A 16,739-nucleotide genomic window follows, 5' to 3' on the forward strand; every position below is an offset into this window, starting at 1 on the left:
AGATGCAGCTGCAGTAAATGGGAAAGATGGAGGAATGATGAGTAATGGTAAGGAAAGGTAATGCCTTAGTGATTAAAATATAATAGGTGTCTACAGCTGCACCTGAGTGTTTAAAAAAATCAAGTCTCACAAACCTCATCTTGCTTCCTGTGGCCTAAATGCAGTATAAAAGGTGAAAAGGTGTTTCCTGCTGGCATGTGCAGCCTGTTAAGTATCTCTGACATCTATGTATACAGCTCCAGTGAGGGAAACTATTTCAGCTGTATGGGTTAGTCTGCTTGAACTTAGTGTCTTTCATTTTGGCACCAAAACCTTAACCAGGAAATCTTGGGACTCGGGGCACAGATCTGAAGTAATCCAGTTATGTGTTTAAATCCTTTAATATCAAGGGAACATAAATGTCAGGATCACAAGATGTTAGGGGTTGGAAGGGACACAAGGAGATCGAGTCCAACTTCCCTACCAGAGCAGGACCACACAATCTAACACAGATCACAGAGGAACACATCCAGACAGGCCTTGAAAGTCTCCAGAGAAGTAGACTCCACAACCTCTCTGGGGAGCCTGTTTCAGCCCTCTGGGACCCTTCTTTTGAGGTGGATCCTCTTATGCTGAAACTTACACCCTTGTCCTATCCACAGGGAGCAAGTGAGCAATGACTGTCCCCCGCTCCTGAACAGCCCTCAGATGTTTATAAACATTTATTAAGTCCCCTCTCATCTTCTCTTCCCCAGACTAAACAGCCCTAGGTTCCTCAGCCACTCCTCATAAGCCATACCCTCCAGTCCCCTCATCGTCCTTTTAGCTCTCCACTGGACCCTCTCCAGCAGATCTCTGTCTCTCTTAAACTGGGGAGCCCAAAACTGAACACAGTATTCAAGATGAAGTCTCACCAAGGCAGACTAGAGGAGAAGGAGAATCTCCTTTGATCTGCTGGACACACTCTTAATACAACTCAGGATTCCATTGGCCTTCCTGGCCACAAGGGCACATTGCTGTGCCATGGTTAACTTGTTCTCAGAAGTCTGCCAGATGGAGATCTGATACCAAGTGCAACATCTTAAAGAAAAAACTTCAAACACCAATTTAGCAAATAGGAATTTACCCACCAAAAAAGAAACCCTGACACAGAAAACATCCCAAGACGATAGGAGCCACACGTAAATACTGACTACTTCTGACTAGTAGGTGGAAATATATTATAACAGTATCTAATTATGGTATAAATTTGGTTTGAGACACATATTTAATAGCTAGGTTCAATATGAAGCAGAAGATTTATGGGTTTTAATTTAGTATTCTAGAAGCAAGGTTTCTGTCTGACAAAAACCATGCGAGTCAACAGAAAGTCTCATTCTAGCTTAAGTAGGCTTTAGATCAATTTCCTGGTGAGTACAAGCATTCCAAGTTGCCATCACCTTCACAACGTGGCATTAAAAGTCAAGTTTCTACTTTTGCTTGCTTTTCTAACACAACCTTCCAAGCCCTCACATGACATCCAAACAGAAGTATTTACACAAGATGTGTATAAATATAAAGTTTATTCAGTATAGTGTTTAGAAAAATAAGTTCACATCATCTCAGAATACAAATAAAACACTTAATTGTCCAGGCACAAACCCCTATTACAGTACAACAAACATACATACTTTAGATCTCTTTGGTTGGGTTATTAAGCACAAATATGTTTGATGATACACTCTGGGGCAGCATCACCTAACAGTGCAGTAAAGTCATCTGATTATTCCCTCCTCTAATGAGTACATTCTGCTGAAGTTTTGTATTTGTTGTAAGGCACAGTAAAACCCACACAGCAGAAATTAACTGGCTAGTTCTGGACAAACAGTACATGCAGCAAAAGAACAAACATCCTCTGAATGTGAATCCTGAAAAAAAAAAAAAGAATCAGAAGATTCACCCCTTCCTTGAGTTCAGAAATGTAAGAAGCTAGTTTTAAATTATATGAAACATACAAATAAGGTATAAAACATCCTTCAAGAGAGCAACTGCTAGGAGATACAGGAAGACTGCAGGTCTCCTTGCTTGTAACATGTCATTATTTTTGGTTTAGAGTTATAAAATGACCTTTTTAAAAAGTTTTATTCGTTTCAATTTCTTTACAATGGTTTGAGATGTTTCTCAAACACAAGCACTAAGTGATTTGTGCCCACGGGAGTTCAGTGCACAGATGGAACTAGAGGGAAACACCCCCACGGTTGTTCACCTGCCCTTGCTAATACAAGCATGCAGGCACTGGAAATCTACATATGAGAAAAGCTCCTGTGCACATGGGGTCAAATTTTGACCTGCTTAATTGAACTGAAAATAATTATTGAGGTGATTTGCAGGATTTGAAGTCAGTCTGTCCATTATTTTCATTAATCCTGGACTGACAGTAATGCTAATAGAGACGGTTCCAGCCTCAATTCTGGGTATAGTAACTTTCTGAATGAGTCTTCCTGAATCTATGAGTAGTGTAAAGCAGTCAGTGGAAAGAGGTATATGCTCTGATAAAGCGTGACCATTCAGTTACAGCTGTCTGAGCACCAGCCTTCTGCACCAGTTCATACTGCCACCTTCTACTGGGCCAAATCCATCCCTGATCCAACTCCAGTGAAATGAATGGACCATAGTCTTGGCTGGTGGGAAAGGACATTAAAGTTGATGGAACTGTGCTAGTTCAGCCCAGCTGGGGACCTGGCCAATAGATGTCCATGCTTTATAGGGCTGAAATGTCCTTTTAGGTGAGACCACAGGAATAATGCTGCATAAAGTCCAGATCAAGCATTCAGTTTAATATACTTCTGGTTCTCTGCAAAACTCTGGGTGAAACCAAGGCAGCTTTAATTAAGAGTAGTAAAGAAGAAAGGCTTTTTCAACATCATGCTTTGTAGGAATTTGCTTAAACTTTAAGCATGTTTTTAAAAGCTGAGTCTGGGACCAGAAAAGTAGTAGAATTTGGCAATGTTTCCTGTAAGATTTCCAGTGGACTTAAGTTGCAAACACATGTGAAGTTGAAATGATCCTTTATTCTCAACTGTAACAGAGGAGGAAGATGTATGCCAGAGAGACATACCTTCCATTTAGACAACAGAAAGGGATGATAAGGATTATCTGTGGGACTTGGACACTCATTGCCATTCATGTGTGTGGAACACGAGCATCCATAGCCCCTAAACACTGTGTAAAATCCTCAGTTTGGGAATCAGTGGAGCAATGCCTTATTTACAGCAGCCAAAGATCTGGCCCCAGACACATTTCAGGACTTTGTGTACTGTCTATTTAGAGCAGTTAGGCTGCTTGCTTGTGGGCCACATAATAAAAGCTGACCCTTAATTTACAGTAGGAGTAAAACTACTATTTAAATATCTACTTTAAAAACATTGTACCGTGCAATGAGTCTTTATATTGTGCATATGTACCTGCAGAAAACATGAGGTTATAACTACGTTATATGGAGGGAATGACACTTAGTGGGAGAAAGAAACAGTAAAACATAGTAATAAAATAAGTTACTTGGTATCTGGAAGACTAGAATAGAATAACCTTACTCTGTCCCAAACCACTGCTCCCCCCGTGGAGAGCAGAAGTCTCCTATTAGAAGTACCAGACGCTCCAAGACACATGCCACTGTAACAACACACACAGTTTTCACATCAACTGTGTTGCAAACCCATGGAATTCAGAGCCTCAGTAACAGAAATGCAAAGGAGGAAAAATGCAAAACCTCACAAAGTAACACCAGTCTTTTCAGTGAGGAGACCTGATCCCATCAACAACCGAGTTAGTGCTCTGTGAAATACTCTCTAGCTTGCCTCCAAACATAGTCTGAGCTTCACAGATGGCATATTAAATCCCAGACAATTCCTTTAGAGCCATGCACACGTTCTCCATTAGTATGACAATGATACAGGGTCCCTGTTCTTCCAAATGGTTCATGCAGAGCAGATACAGCTTCTGTTAACCTCATTGTCATCTTGATTTTAAGGGCAAAGAAGAGATGGGAAGCAGATTGCTCATGCTGCAGCCCAGCAAATAGATAAACAAGCAGAGCAGAAAGAACTCTGAACTATCCAATTCCCTAATCATGCTGAGATCCTCAAATGCCAAGGGAAGCTGTGCCAGGGGAACACATAGCTCCATGGTCTGCTTATGATAATCTCTGCTTTGAAACACTTGCCCTAAACACCCTTTTTTCTTGGGAGTGTGTGGGGACAGCCAATTGCTTACAGGCTGCTTCTGTCTGCAGAGATCCACAACTCTGTACGGCTGCAAAGTGCATGCCTTGTACAGTTGATCTTCCCTTTCCCTGCACTTCTCCCTGCAGCCCCAGAGGCTCTGCTCTGGCTTGCAGTGTGGACTCCAGTGCTTACCAACAGAGCTCAGCTTTGAGTTTCCACAGAGTACCTTGCAAAAACGTACTGTACTCAGTGTAGTGCAAAACAACAGCGAGGATGCCTATGCCATGCTCAGGGCACACAGAAAGACGACCTTCATTCCTCAAAGACTTTCCACGGAACCAGTTAACAACGAAGACAGAAACAGACTGGGATGTGCTACCTCTATTCTCTTTCCATTCTGTTTGTCCTCAACAAATAATCTTATTTCATCCTGAGCCCAATTTGGAGCACATAGAAGCTTATGAAAACATTGCCATTGCCTTCCAAAGGTTTCAGATCGGGCCACTGATGAGGATAAATACATGTTTTAGCTACTGTGTATATTCACATTAGGATTAAAAATAACAAAACAAACCCACAAAAATTAACAGCATGTCATCTTTATACATCTGCATTCTTATTATTATCTTAAAGCTTAAGGATGTGCTTTTCCATGCTACAAATACATCTCTAGAGGAAAGGCAAGGCCTGTTCCACTTGCTTCTGCTGTCCCCGGCACAGTGCAAAGGGGTGAAGGGAGAGGAAACCCATCCCTAGCCGGGCAGAGACCATGGCTGCTCCCACAAGCCCTTTGGGCAGGCACAGTTCCCATCATCATCATCATCATCATCATCATCATCATCATCATCATCATCATCATCATCATCCCCCAAAGCTGCTTATTCTGCTTAAGTGTGCTCCTGGTTGGGGGCCTGCTTGCTTGAACTGCTTGGATTGTTGAAGCCCTCCTGCATGGGCTACTTGGCCAATGAGACCTCCATGAGGCTCCCCTCCCTGTCCTGCCCATCTGCCCAAGGCTGGAGCCAAAACCTTTCCATTGGCACCACAGCTCTGCTCAGAGTCACTCTCTGGACTATTCCTGCCCTGCTGACAAGGTATGGAACAATCTGTCTTTGGCTCTCTGCACCCCTAGTAAATGTTACCCACGATGACCAATAGACATAGAACTCTTCTTACTCATGCAAGTAGGAGCAGGCCTACTTACAGAAGTAAGGCAACAGAATTTGTCCCTGAGGACGGATATTCGCAAATCAGTGTTTTTATTCCTCCTGTCACTGTGCTTTAGTAACAAAGATAAGGCCACTAGGAAGAAAGGCACATGGAATTCAGTAAAAAAAAAAATACACACACACACAAAAAAAGAAAGGTTCAACTAATTTGCAAATTACTAACAAAACAAACAAACAAAAACCCTGAACACAAAGACAGAGCGGGTAGGGACCTTCTGGGTTTGTGAGACTGGGAGTTCAGTTTCTAGTTTCAGTGTGATGAACGTTTCACTTTTACAGTTGAAAAACTACAAAAAAAAGGTAAAACCTTGTCAAAAATTACTATGCTTACTTCCTGCTCAAACAATAAAAATAAATTAAACAGCCAGAAAACGTTTTTCCTCTTCAATGCATTGTGTCTAGTGAAAGGGAACCATAAATAAAATCCATTGTACTAATAAGAACAACAACAAAAAAAAAAAAACCAACCAAGTCTCCTTTAAAAGAACTGAAACAATATTTACATTCATACTGGACAGAAAGCAGTTGTAGAATTAGAGTTTCAAATGATCTGTTCTCTGGTGCACTGACAAAACGCTAGCTGGAGCATTTAGAAACCTGTAAATGCTTGACGCGAGATTTTTTTGGTTTGGATGTATATCTGCTGGGAAAAAAAAAAGCAAACACACCAGGAACAGTATGATTTTGTTTTGTTTCTTAACCTCAAACAACAGAAAAGCAGCTGGTGAGGTTAAGGTCTACAGTTCCTTAAAAACTTCTCAATGCCCATGGTAAGTAAACAGCAAAAAACGACTGCATTGTTTCTACCTTTTTGGAGTGAGATCTTTGTTCTCTATCTGAAGCCAGGAGTGTGTACTTACTGTTGAGAGTACGGTGTACTACGCAGAGTCTAGTTAAATTATCAGGGTAGTATCTCGTAGCCAAACCTGTATGCATTTGCTCAGTACTTGCACTGGTGTTTCCTTTCTCCTTTAATCTGCTTAAGAGAGAACGCTGCAACGCAAATCGCAAACCAAGTGTGGCAACCTAATTCTGCTGCCCGAGATTCCTCTGTACACCAATTCACAACATTTAAGCATTCTTCTGCTTCCTTTAAATGTGAAAAAAGACAACAAACAAAAAAAAAAAGAAAGAAAGCAAAACCCACATGGTGCTTCTCAGGGCCTCAATAGGAGACTTATCTATTAAAAGAGAAAGTAAGGGGGGAGAAAAACCATTACAAGTCTTGCATATCTTCATCCATCTGAACTGTCTGCAATTTGGCAAGTTCTTTTTTGTCCGTTTCCAGTTCTTCACAAACTGTGTCGACCATGTTACTCATAACATACTTGGATTTTGAATCCAGCATCATTAAATTGCCAGTTGACTTACTCTCAGAATTAGGTAAGAAATTCTCTTTGACGTCAGGTACAGATTGCAGAACCAACCTGTGCTCTCTGCCAAAATCTTCGTGCACTTGCGCGGAGGGGTGGCTGACGCGGTCTCCGCTCGTAGAAACCATTTCTCCAAGCGTGGGCTGTGCTGTAGAAATGGATAACAGATCTTGACTAGTGATGAGGGAACAGTTCTGAAGCGTTGCATAGTTAGTGTTGCTGATAGATATCACGGTAGAGGTACTGGTCACGGGGGATGACATGGACTGGCTCTCTGAGATACCAGAGTTCAGTTCTGCAGCATTTAAGAGAGTTGGTGGTGTGAGGGAAAAATTATGTGAGGGTGTTACATTCACTAACGAGGAGGCCAGGGACTGGAGTCCTCCGCTGGATATGTTTTCAGAAGACATGTTGATGTTTAGTTGAGTGTTCTGACTGACTGGCATCAACTGAGAAAACACAAGGCTTCTTTCCAGTCCTTCTTGCTTGACAGAGCCTACTGCCTGGCCTGAATTTGGAACTGTATAAACAACTGCACTTGGGGCAAGGGGGCTGAAGAAAACCTTTCCCTGCTGCACTGTTGGAGATTCAGTTGTAAAAGTTCCTCCATCAGATGTGCTGGGATTTTCTGAAGCATTACCTAGAGACAGGGAAGCAAAATAAAGGAAAATACAGATTACAGCTGGCAGAGATTTGTGCAGGTCTTTTGTTAAGCCATTTTGGTCTTTTTAAGGTTTGCAGTACACAGAGGTGCTAGCTATTCATAGAATCAACCAGGTTGGAAGAGACCTCCAAGATCATCCAGTCCAACCTAGCACCCAGCCCTATCCAGCCAACCAGACCATGGCACTAAGTGCCCCATCCAGGCTTTGCTTGAACACGTCCAGGCATGACAACTCATGTAACAGGACATTTTTTTTTGTAACAGGTGAGGGAAAAATTGGTATGAAAAAGTACAGGCTGCTAATAGAAATTCCTTTCAGAGAGAGAGGAAATGGGAAAAAAAACAAACTGGTATATGAGGTATCTTAAGACTCCCATTAAGGGACACATAGTCTCCAGCCAAGTGATTAAACTGAATGTTCTTTGGCCTTCACTAGTTGCCACCACTCAATTTCTGTCTAAGAATAGAAGCTCCAAAAGCCATTAAAGATAGTTCTGTGACAGACTACAGCTTGTGTATGGGAACTGGAAATACGTCATATGAAATCCACTACCGCTGGGCAGAAGCTACCCGAGCCAATCTGTAGACAAAGCATCAAACCCCCTTAACTTCTATTGGGTTAACTGGGTAGCATGTCGTCAAGCACTCAGATGTATTGCCTTTCACCTCACTTTACCACGTGTTTCTAAAAGCTTAACCCTATCACATCCACCGTGCCCTGTAAACTCACTCGGTGACTGCCTACCCTCGCTGAAAGCTGTGGTGTCACTGCTAGCCAAAGCGAGACGTGACCCGAGATGACCTGAAGTTTTTGTTTTACTGGACATGTCATGGAACTTGTCACTATAATAATTCCTAAAATAAGATATACTGGCTTTTAGGGCTTCAACCACCTCTCTTTCTCAAAATTAGTTTAATTTCAAAAGGCTACAGGTGGAGGCACCTGAATTTTTTACAACAGCACCAAAGAGAAATTTCTCTCCCAGAGAACATTTTAACTCCCAACTAATTTCTGTTAATCAGTGACGATTTTGTGGAAGTTGTTACTCACTTATGTAAACTAGAATAAAGCGAGGCAAGTTGAAGTTACCCAACAGTAAGATATCCTTTACTGTAGCTTACTTAAAATAGCCTGTAGCACACTTCACTGGGAATAGGCTGCCAGCTACCCACCCCTCTCATGTTCAGAAAAACAAAAAAGGAAAAGAAATCAAAGCAGCAAACACAGGTCTTGACTTTTCTCTACACCAGACTAGACATATGGTGGGTCACTCTCCAGTGAGAACTGGTATTTTAACAATAGGGAACAACATTCAGAGAGAAGCTTATTATGATTCTTATAACTTTCAAATACAATAGTTCCATGCTGCTTAAGGAACAGAACTTTCTCACCTTTGCTGGCTCCCAGTTTATGCCTTGGAGCATGTGGATTAAATGGCTTTTGTAATTACAGGTGGCATTCAGACTAAATGTAATCTCTTTTTCATCTTGGTTAAACTACATACTAGTAACTTCTAGTAACTTTGAGGTGCTACCTTTTAGGTTCTTCTACTTGTGCACCCATTTAAAACATGTTTGCACAGCTTCAGTGTGCCTCACTGTATTACACCAGGTTTAACTCAAATAAGCTAACATGAGCAAAGTTTGATTTTCATTATAGTACTCACAGCTCCTGGAGCTAGAGAGATTAATTCAAGTTTAATAATTTTCATAACCAAAGATACAGTGGCTAATGAGTAGCAAAGCTGTTTGTTGTTCTTTGTAAGTGACCTGCCTCAAAACAAGGATCCAGAGCTAGGTTTGTGCTCTCTGGGTTTCTTCCTGTCTGACTGCAAGTTTCAGTCTATGGTATGTTAAGACAAACTAAAGCAAACTTGGGAGGAGTCTGCACAGTTGGCCCACGAACCCGTGATGACATATTTCCCTTGGACTGAGGGCATTTTTAGCCAAATACTCTCACATTTTATACCTACAAGCTATTGCATATTCCTATTGTTTCCTTGTACTTTAATCTTTCTTAATTAAAGGATGGAAAATGCACGAGCATTAACTGCTTGGTCCTGTTGTGTCTATATTAATTAAAATATCATTTTAATGAAATGTTTCAGTTAAAAAAAACCCAACAAATCAAACCCCAAAACAACCACCACAAGAAGAACAGTAACAATTTCCAGATGTTGCAATTCTCATTTTTATAAACTTTCTCATTAAAAGAATTCAATGGCAAATGGGGAATATTTGGAACTCCTAAAACGTGTCAAATTTACAGATATTTGTGAAGACTGCTATCACAGGCTGCTGGGAACAGCATGAGATGAAAGGAGTGTAAAATACCCAGTCCTCCTATTCTGCTCTTAGTGCTCAGCCACATGCAACAATCTGCCCATGAGCATGACCCACTATAAAGACAAAAGGTATTATTTGATTATTGTGTGTGCCAACGGCTGAGACAAAATCCTGACACCCTGGAGAAAAAGGAACACAGCTGCTAAAATGCTGTGTACCAAATTTACTACTTTTTACATACTTCTTACTGTAAGAGATGAAACTTTTACCTTGTGAAGCTGCTACAGAAACAGGAGGCAGCTGCAGAGAAGAAAAACCAATGCTTCCATTCAGCAACTGTCCATTTGTTCCTGAATTTGGGATCTGGACAATGCCATACTGGTTTATTTGGACAGGAGCAGTAAAAGTAACTACAGAGCCTCCATCTTGGGAAGCAGCAGTTTGTACATCTTCCCTTTTCACTTCTGAGCTTGATATTAATCCTGGGAACGAGACTGGGATGTTGCTGGGGCTAAAGGTGGCTGCTGTAACGTTGGGGACAGAAGCCTGAAGGAGTTTGAAGTCCTTAACATCTTCTGATGAAGATGACAGTATGTCAGTAATGGACACCCCGTTGCTCACAACACTTGATGTGGTTTTAGGCGAATTTAAGGTAACTGTCTGCGAAGCCCCCACGCTGAGTCCATTGAGAATGACACCGTTGGGTCCCTGAAGAAAAGAGCTACCATTGAGAAAGACAGGAGAGGTACTGGCAGGCACAAGGTTTCCATTCAACAAGACTCCAGATGAGCTCAAGGCTATTTTAGTGTTTCCAAGCTGCTGCATGTAGACAGGCTCTGTGTGGCCAGGAAGGCTGAGGCTGGCAATGGCATCAGTAGAGCTGGAGAGTGGATGAGGAGATAAATCCTCTTGCCCCTTACTGGATTCATCTTCTGTGCTAGGGTTGCCATCTGACTCGCTAAGGGAAAAGAGACATGACATCGCATTATCACGGCGTGCCAGTGTGGTCTGCACCAAGGGGTCCACAGCTTTCATACAGTTTGAGAGGGCTTTCCCAAAGACCTTTTTTTCTGCGTTTTGCCTTCACAAGGCACTTTCGATGACTTTCAGATGAAGCGGGAGGTTTCTTAGAAATGGACAGACACATCGAACCAAACGCTTGACTGCGGCAAAACTTTACAGACCGGCTTAGGGACCAGTAGCTAAGTCCTCCTCCCTCCCTGCCCAGCCGACCCGGGCGAGCAAAGGGAGCTGTCTGGGGCCCCAGGCCGCCGGCCCAGGGTGGCCACATGTGAGAGCGGCCGCAGCCATTTGGCAAGTCGCTGGGCGGCAGTTGCGGGAGGCGAGAGCAGGCCGGGAAGCACCGACAGACCCTCCCAGCCTCCGCCTGCCACCCCCAGGGCCCAGACACCTGGAGACCGGGGAAAAAGGGAGGCCCTGCGCAGACTGGGCCGGCGCTGACCCCAGACGCAGGCGAAGGCACCGCGGGCTGAGCTCGGCGGCCGGGGGACGGAGAAGGGGTGGACTTCGTGCCGCGCCCCGCGGGGGCGCCCCGAGCCCCTCCGCCCGGAGCTGCGCCGGGGTTCTTTTGCTGACTGGTCCTCCCTCAACTGCATTTTTCGGTCGCTCCTTCCCTCCCTCCCCCCTCGTCCGCTCGCCCTTTGATGTGTCCCGCAGGGAGGGGGCCGCCGCGGTACAATCGCGCCCTTGGTTGAGGAATGCCTTGGGGCCCTCCGCCGGCCGCCACTTTTCCCCCTCCTTTCCTCTCTGCTCCCTTCCTCCCTCCTCCTGCCTTCCAGTCCCTGCCCCGGGAAGAAGGAGGGGGCGGGAGCGGGGAGGTCACCTCCACCTGCCCGCCTCGCGGCGCCGAGCCCCCGCCGCGGCCCCTCCGCCAGTGGGGAAGGGGGCGCAGAGGCAGAGCCCCGGCCCGGGTGCGGGCGGAGTGGGACAAGGCGGAGGAGGCTCTCCCGCCCTGCGGGGCGCAAGCGGCCGGGAAGCTGGAGGCGGAGGCCTAGGGCGGGCCGAGTCGTCCGGTGCCGCTACTGAGGCCCGGCCCGGCGCGGCCAGCCCCGCTCCTCGCTGAAACCCGAGCCCGGCCCGCGCCCGAGTCAGGTTTCAAAACAGAGCGAGCGGCGGGACCCCACACCCCCGCGCGTCCTCCGGCCCCCGTCAATGATTAACTCTGTCAGGCGCGACAATTAAATAAAAACAAGGGGGGGGGGGGGAAACAAACACTCCCTCATTCCCGGCTCCCCCGTCCTGTCGCTTCCCCGGAGCCCGCCGTGCCGCCAGCGTCCGCGGGTCGGCCTGTGGCTCCCCGGGCCCGGGGGAAAGAGGGGCCGGGCTGGCGGCGGGAGAGGGGAGCGCGGGGAAGTGGAAGGGGGCGGTGGGGGCCGTGGCTGAAGTTACCCGGCGCGGCTCGCATGCCTGCGTGCCCGGGCCGGGTGGGTGTGTTGGGAAGAGGGAGCGGGGAGGGGGAAGGAGGGGAGGACGAGGCGCACCGAAGGTAAGCGCCATGTTTGCAAGGGAAGAAAGAGCCGGGAGAGGGAAGGCAGGCAGGCGGGAGAGGGGGCGGGGAGGAAAGTTTGCCCTCACCTTTTGGACTGGGTCTCGGAAGGGTTTCGATCCCGCTGTCTGCGATTCTTGAACCAGTTGCTGACCTGGGTGAGGGACAGACCGGTTATCTTGGCCAGGTTGCGCTTGGCGGCTGGCGAGGGGTACCGGTTCAGCTTGTAAAACTCCTTCAGCGCGTTGCGGGACTTCTCCTTGAAGCAGTAGACCGTCTCCTCGCCGTCCCAGATCGTCCTGGGCAGAGGGTATTTCCTCCGCAGCCTGTACTTGTCCACCGCCCCCAAAGGTCTGCCCCGGGCTCGCTCCGCCTCGGTGTATCGAGCCTTGTACCAGAGCTCTTGCAGGAGAGGGTGGTTGGAGGAGTCGAAGTTGTGGCTCTCCAGGATGCTATAGAGCTCTGTGTAGATGCCCTGGTGGAAAGCCACCAGCGCCCGAGCTTTCATCAAGCTCTCGTTGCCACGTAGCAGATCGCTCGGGGGCAAAGACCACAGGAACCTGGCCAGGCGGTCCAGGTTCCCACCTTGCTGCAGCGCCTCGCAGACGCAGGCGACATGGTCTGGAGAGAAAGCCAGAGGGGTCTGCGAGGAGGAGGAAGATGAAGAAGATGAAGAGGAGGAGGGAGAGGAGGCAGCGTGGTGATTCCTGGCCAGGAGTTCTGTGTGGAGCAGTACCTGATCCGCGGCTCCCTCTTCCGCGGCGGCGGCAGAAGCTGCGTGCTCCATGGGGAACGGGGCTGCAGCGGGAGGGGGCGGCGGCGCGGAGTTGAGAGCTCCCGCCGCAGCCCCATCGGGGGGCACCTTGCTTGCTTCAGAGAGGATTTCCATCACATTTTCCTGCTTGATCTCCACTGCGCCTGTGATCTCGTCCGTGGGGGAGGCAGAAGACATTTTCAGTTTGTTTTCTTTTTTTTTTTTTTTTTTCCTTCCCCCGTCCTCTTCTCCTCCACTCCCCCCTTCCTATCTCCCTGAAAAGTCCACTCCTCCTCCTCCTCCTCCTGCTCTCAGCCGGCTCTAGCCGATCAGGTTTCCTCTCGGCCACGCAATAACCATTAAAGATAGCTGCTATAGCAAAGTAGTGTAAACGGGCTCCTCTGCGCGACTCCCCCCAACGTGACTCCCAGCCTCGCTGCAATACTATATGGCACCGCAGCCTGCTGGCCCGGCCGAACCTTCTCATTGGCTGCGCCGCGCCGAGGGGGCGGGGGCTCTCTCGTCTCCAGGGCAACCGTCAATCAAGCGGCCCCGCACCGGTCGTGTGCCCCTCCGTTCCCCACCTCCACCTGGAGCGCTGCCTCCTCGTCCCGCGGCCGGCGCGGGGAGGAGGAGACGGCGGCGGCGGCTAGCCCCGCACCTGCGCTGTCGCCAAGTGCCTTTCCCTAGGCGGGAAAAATTCAAACTCTCTGGATGTATTAGTTATGTGCCATTAGAGGAACTCTGTGAGGGAGTGACCGCCTCGTAGCGGCCTCCCGTTGATTATTCATTAGACGGGAGTGTCTCCCCCGCCCCGTTACACCGGAGCTTTCCGGCTGGGACAGCTCGGCCCCTCCGCCTCAACGCCAGACAGGTGATGTCTGGCGCGGCTGCTACTCTCTCGGCCTGGTCGCCTCGATCGTCCTCGCCGCCGGCCGGCTCTGCCTGGCGGTGGTCGGGACCGGGCGTGGAGCGAGCCGAGCGGGGCCGGGACCCTGCGGCGGGCGGAACGTGCGGGACGGCAAGCGGCGCCGGCGGGGCACTTTGGCAGCGGCACGAAGCGGCGGAAGGCGGAAGGCGCAAGGCGCAGAGAGAGAGGGCGGGAGGGTAGGGAAGACAGAGGGAGGGGGAGCGGTGGTAGCTATGGATGACCAAGGCTGCCCGCGATGCAAGACCACCAAGTACCGCAACCCTTCCTTGAAGCTGATGGTCAACGTCTGCGGGCACACGCTGTGAGTTGGGCCGCCCTCTCGCCTCGAGGGGGACCGGTGGGGAGCGGACGCGGTGAGGGGAGAGAAGCCTTGGCCTGAGGCTGGTTCTCTGCGGGGGCACGGGGCGATGGCACCTGAGCGGAACAGTCACTCCTCCGGCCCGTCTGGCTGTGGAGGGCACCCCGGCCGCCCGGCACGGCGGGACTCCGCCAGACCGATGTGTGCCTTTGCGAGGCGCCTGCGGGCCCCCTGTGTCCCCGTTTGCCTCTCCCTGCGGCAGCCCTGGGGCCAGCGGTTCGTTTCGGGCCAGGGGCTGGATCGCGGTGTGGGGCCGAAGCGCCGCTTTTGACTGCAGTGAAATGCTCGGGGTTGAGGGGAACCACAGTGTGTTCAGTGTGGTTGGTGCCGGCTCCTGTCCCGAAGTCGTGTAAGGCTTCGGAGTACGAAACGGGGAACATTGAGAGAAATGGATTTTTCATCAACTTAAACCATTGTTAGTTGTATTTAATATTCTGGATAACTGAGAGTAAAAAAGTCGATGTGTTTTATGTTTTTTTTAATTCTCTTGAGTGAGGAATGCTTTACATGAAGGTTTGGCGCTGGTTTAAGTGTTGGATAATCCTCGTGTCAACCTGTGCTGCTGGTGGGATTTACACATTTGTATTTTTCTCTTCCCCCAGAGATGAACATTTTGATAATCCCCACCACTGGCAGCAGTTAATTTAAGTCGTAGGTAGTCTGAATTAATTTGCCTTCAGATCTGGACATCTCCCTTAGAGTAGAGCTTTTAAAGATACTGCTCTAAATGCTTTCTAGATACACAGGCTAGAAGTCTCATACTGCAGTGGCAGCTGTTTCTGAGCTTGTTTTGTTTATGTTTGATGTCTTACTCTTTGCTGTCATGCCTATGTCAAGCTGTTCTTATTGTTAAGCTGCATGTGAATTACATTCAAAAGACACAGCCTGAAAGTTTGGTACAGCATTACAAGTGAAGAGTATGAAGGAACTGGATTGCAACAAGGGATTTATGTTACTTTCCTGGGAAAAAGTGTTAGCTTTTATCCACTTCCCTGCTCCTGTTCTCTTGTGGCCTCACAAATGCTTCTGTTGCCAGAGGGAAAGGCATGTGGGAGAACAGCAGATGATTTCCTGGTAGTGGTGGTGTAAGAGGGTGGCATCAGGGTTGTTCATTTGCTGTCAGTGATGCAAGCTGTGCAAAAGCTCCAGCGTGAGCTGGAGTCCAAGAGGTAACAGCCACAGTTACACAAGATTGTTTAGCTTTCAAATGATGCTTGTGTCTTGTATTCCAGTGAGGATCAAAGGACTAGTGGTCTTGATGATCTGCTTTCAAGTTCCTCCAGAGGCATGTACAGCAGTGGACAGCATGTTTCAGTTTGCTCTCCTGCACTGGTTCTCAGTGGTACTTCTTTTGTAGTTGAGCTTAGCTTGAGAAAATCAGTCATGTTTTGTGCTTTAAGTCCAGCTGCTGACATGCATTTGGGATGGATGTCCTTGCCTTTCCTTGTTTCCTCCCTGCTGCAGGAGGACTGCCTTTGCTGTTGTTCACACTTCTGCGATTGTCTCGTGTTTTATCTAGGACCAGATCAGCATTAGTCTGGATCTGTGTGGCCTGGGGTTGAGCCAGCTGGGTATCTGTGCAAGGTGCTTGCTAGGAGAGGGCTAAGCAGATCCAGACTGGCCTTAGCCAGACCCAGCAAGGTCTGTTAGTCCTTCCTTTACCTTCCCCACAGCAAGTGCAGTATCTTCCCAATCTGTGCAGCTGAGCACCACTTTAAACCATATGTGTATGAGGGTAAAGTTGAAGTCACTGTATAAGTAGGATCTCTGGGTTTCTTTGCTTATGTTGTAGTTAAGGACTCTCCCATCTTGATGTGGTTCAAGTGGGTCACTGTTAATCTGTAATTTCCTTCCAATAACTAAGGTGTTTTTATTACTGTTTCCATATGATGTTACAAATTTTTCATGCTGGAAGTAGTTTCTTTGTAATGGTTAATAAATTCTTGTAATGACTCATCCAGAAGCTCAGATGAGGCATCTGTGAATGAAATATGAGGGGAAAAATAAGAGGTAATTGACATTTCTTTCATAAATTCACCATGTTTCAGGCACAAGGAAGGAATGTGTAATTAGTTCTCAAAGTGAATGAGCTAACAAGTTTCTGATGGAGATTTACAGGCAGTTTGTTGTGATAATTAGCTGTTCTTGCTATTGAAAGTACTTCTGATTTCTAATCTAAATTTATTTGCTATGAATTAAGCATTTTAGAACTCTAACATGCATTTTGTACACTTTCTGAGCTCTTTATTGTTACACCTCTTCGGCAGAAATGTATCACATGTTTTGAGAGCTTTCTCTTGTGTTGTTCACACTTAAGATCTCATTCCTTCAGTCACCTGTTTTCAGGGATTTTTGATTAGGGTTTTTTGTACATCTGTGGGATATTCACACTGCTGTTCTTAAGGCTTTTTCCACTTGTTTTGCATTTTTCTGGAACACTGAACTTTTTATCTGAGT

The 16,739-nt window shown here is 47.3% G+C and overlaps 2 protein-coding genes across 2 annotated transcripts in view; one reads left to right on the top strand and one right to left on the bottom strand.

Annotated features, from left to right (window-relative positions):
• Nucleotides 1-1,522: 1,522 nt before the first annotated feature.
• On the bottom strand, nt 1,523-13,906 carry LOC135181126 (homeobox protein SIX4-like). Its single transcript, XM_064154044.1, has 3 exons — nt 12,329-13,906; nt 10,003-10,691; nt 1,523-7,423 (listed from the first exon to the last, which is right to left on the bottom strand). The coding sequence occupies exons 1-3, from the start codon at nt 13,189-13,191 to the stop codon at nt 6,627-6,629; spliced, it is 2,349 nt and encodes a 782-aa protein (XP_064010114.1). The 5' UTR covers nt 13,192-13,906; the 3' UTR covers nt 1,523-6,626.
• A 210-nt stretch (nt 13,907-14,116) lies between these two features.
• Nucleotides 14,117-16,739, top strand: part of MNAT1 (MNAT1 component of CDK activating kinase) — a 191,244-nt gene continuing 188,621 nt past the window's right edge. The window contains exon 1 of the mRNA XM_064154531.1: nt 14,117-14,225. Within this exon, the coding sequence (XP_064010601.1) occupies nt 14,137-14,225 (89 nt within the window). The 5' untranslated portion in view covers nt 14,117-14,136. The remainder of the gene's footprint in view (nt 14,226-16,739) is intronic.

Source organism: Pogoniulus pusillus, chromosome 1 (assembly GCF_015220805.1).
Source record: "Pogoniulus pusillus isolate bPogPus1 chromosome 1, bPogPus1.pri, whole genome shotgun sequence".
NCBI lineage: Eukaryota > Metazoa > Chordata > Aves > Piciformes > Lybiidae > Pogoniulus > Pogoniulus pusillus.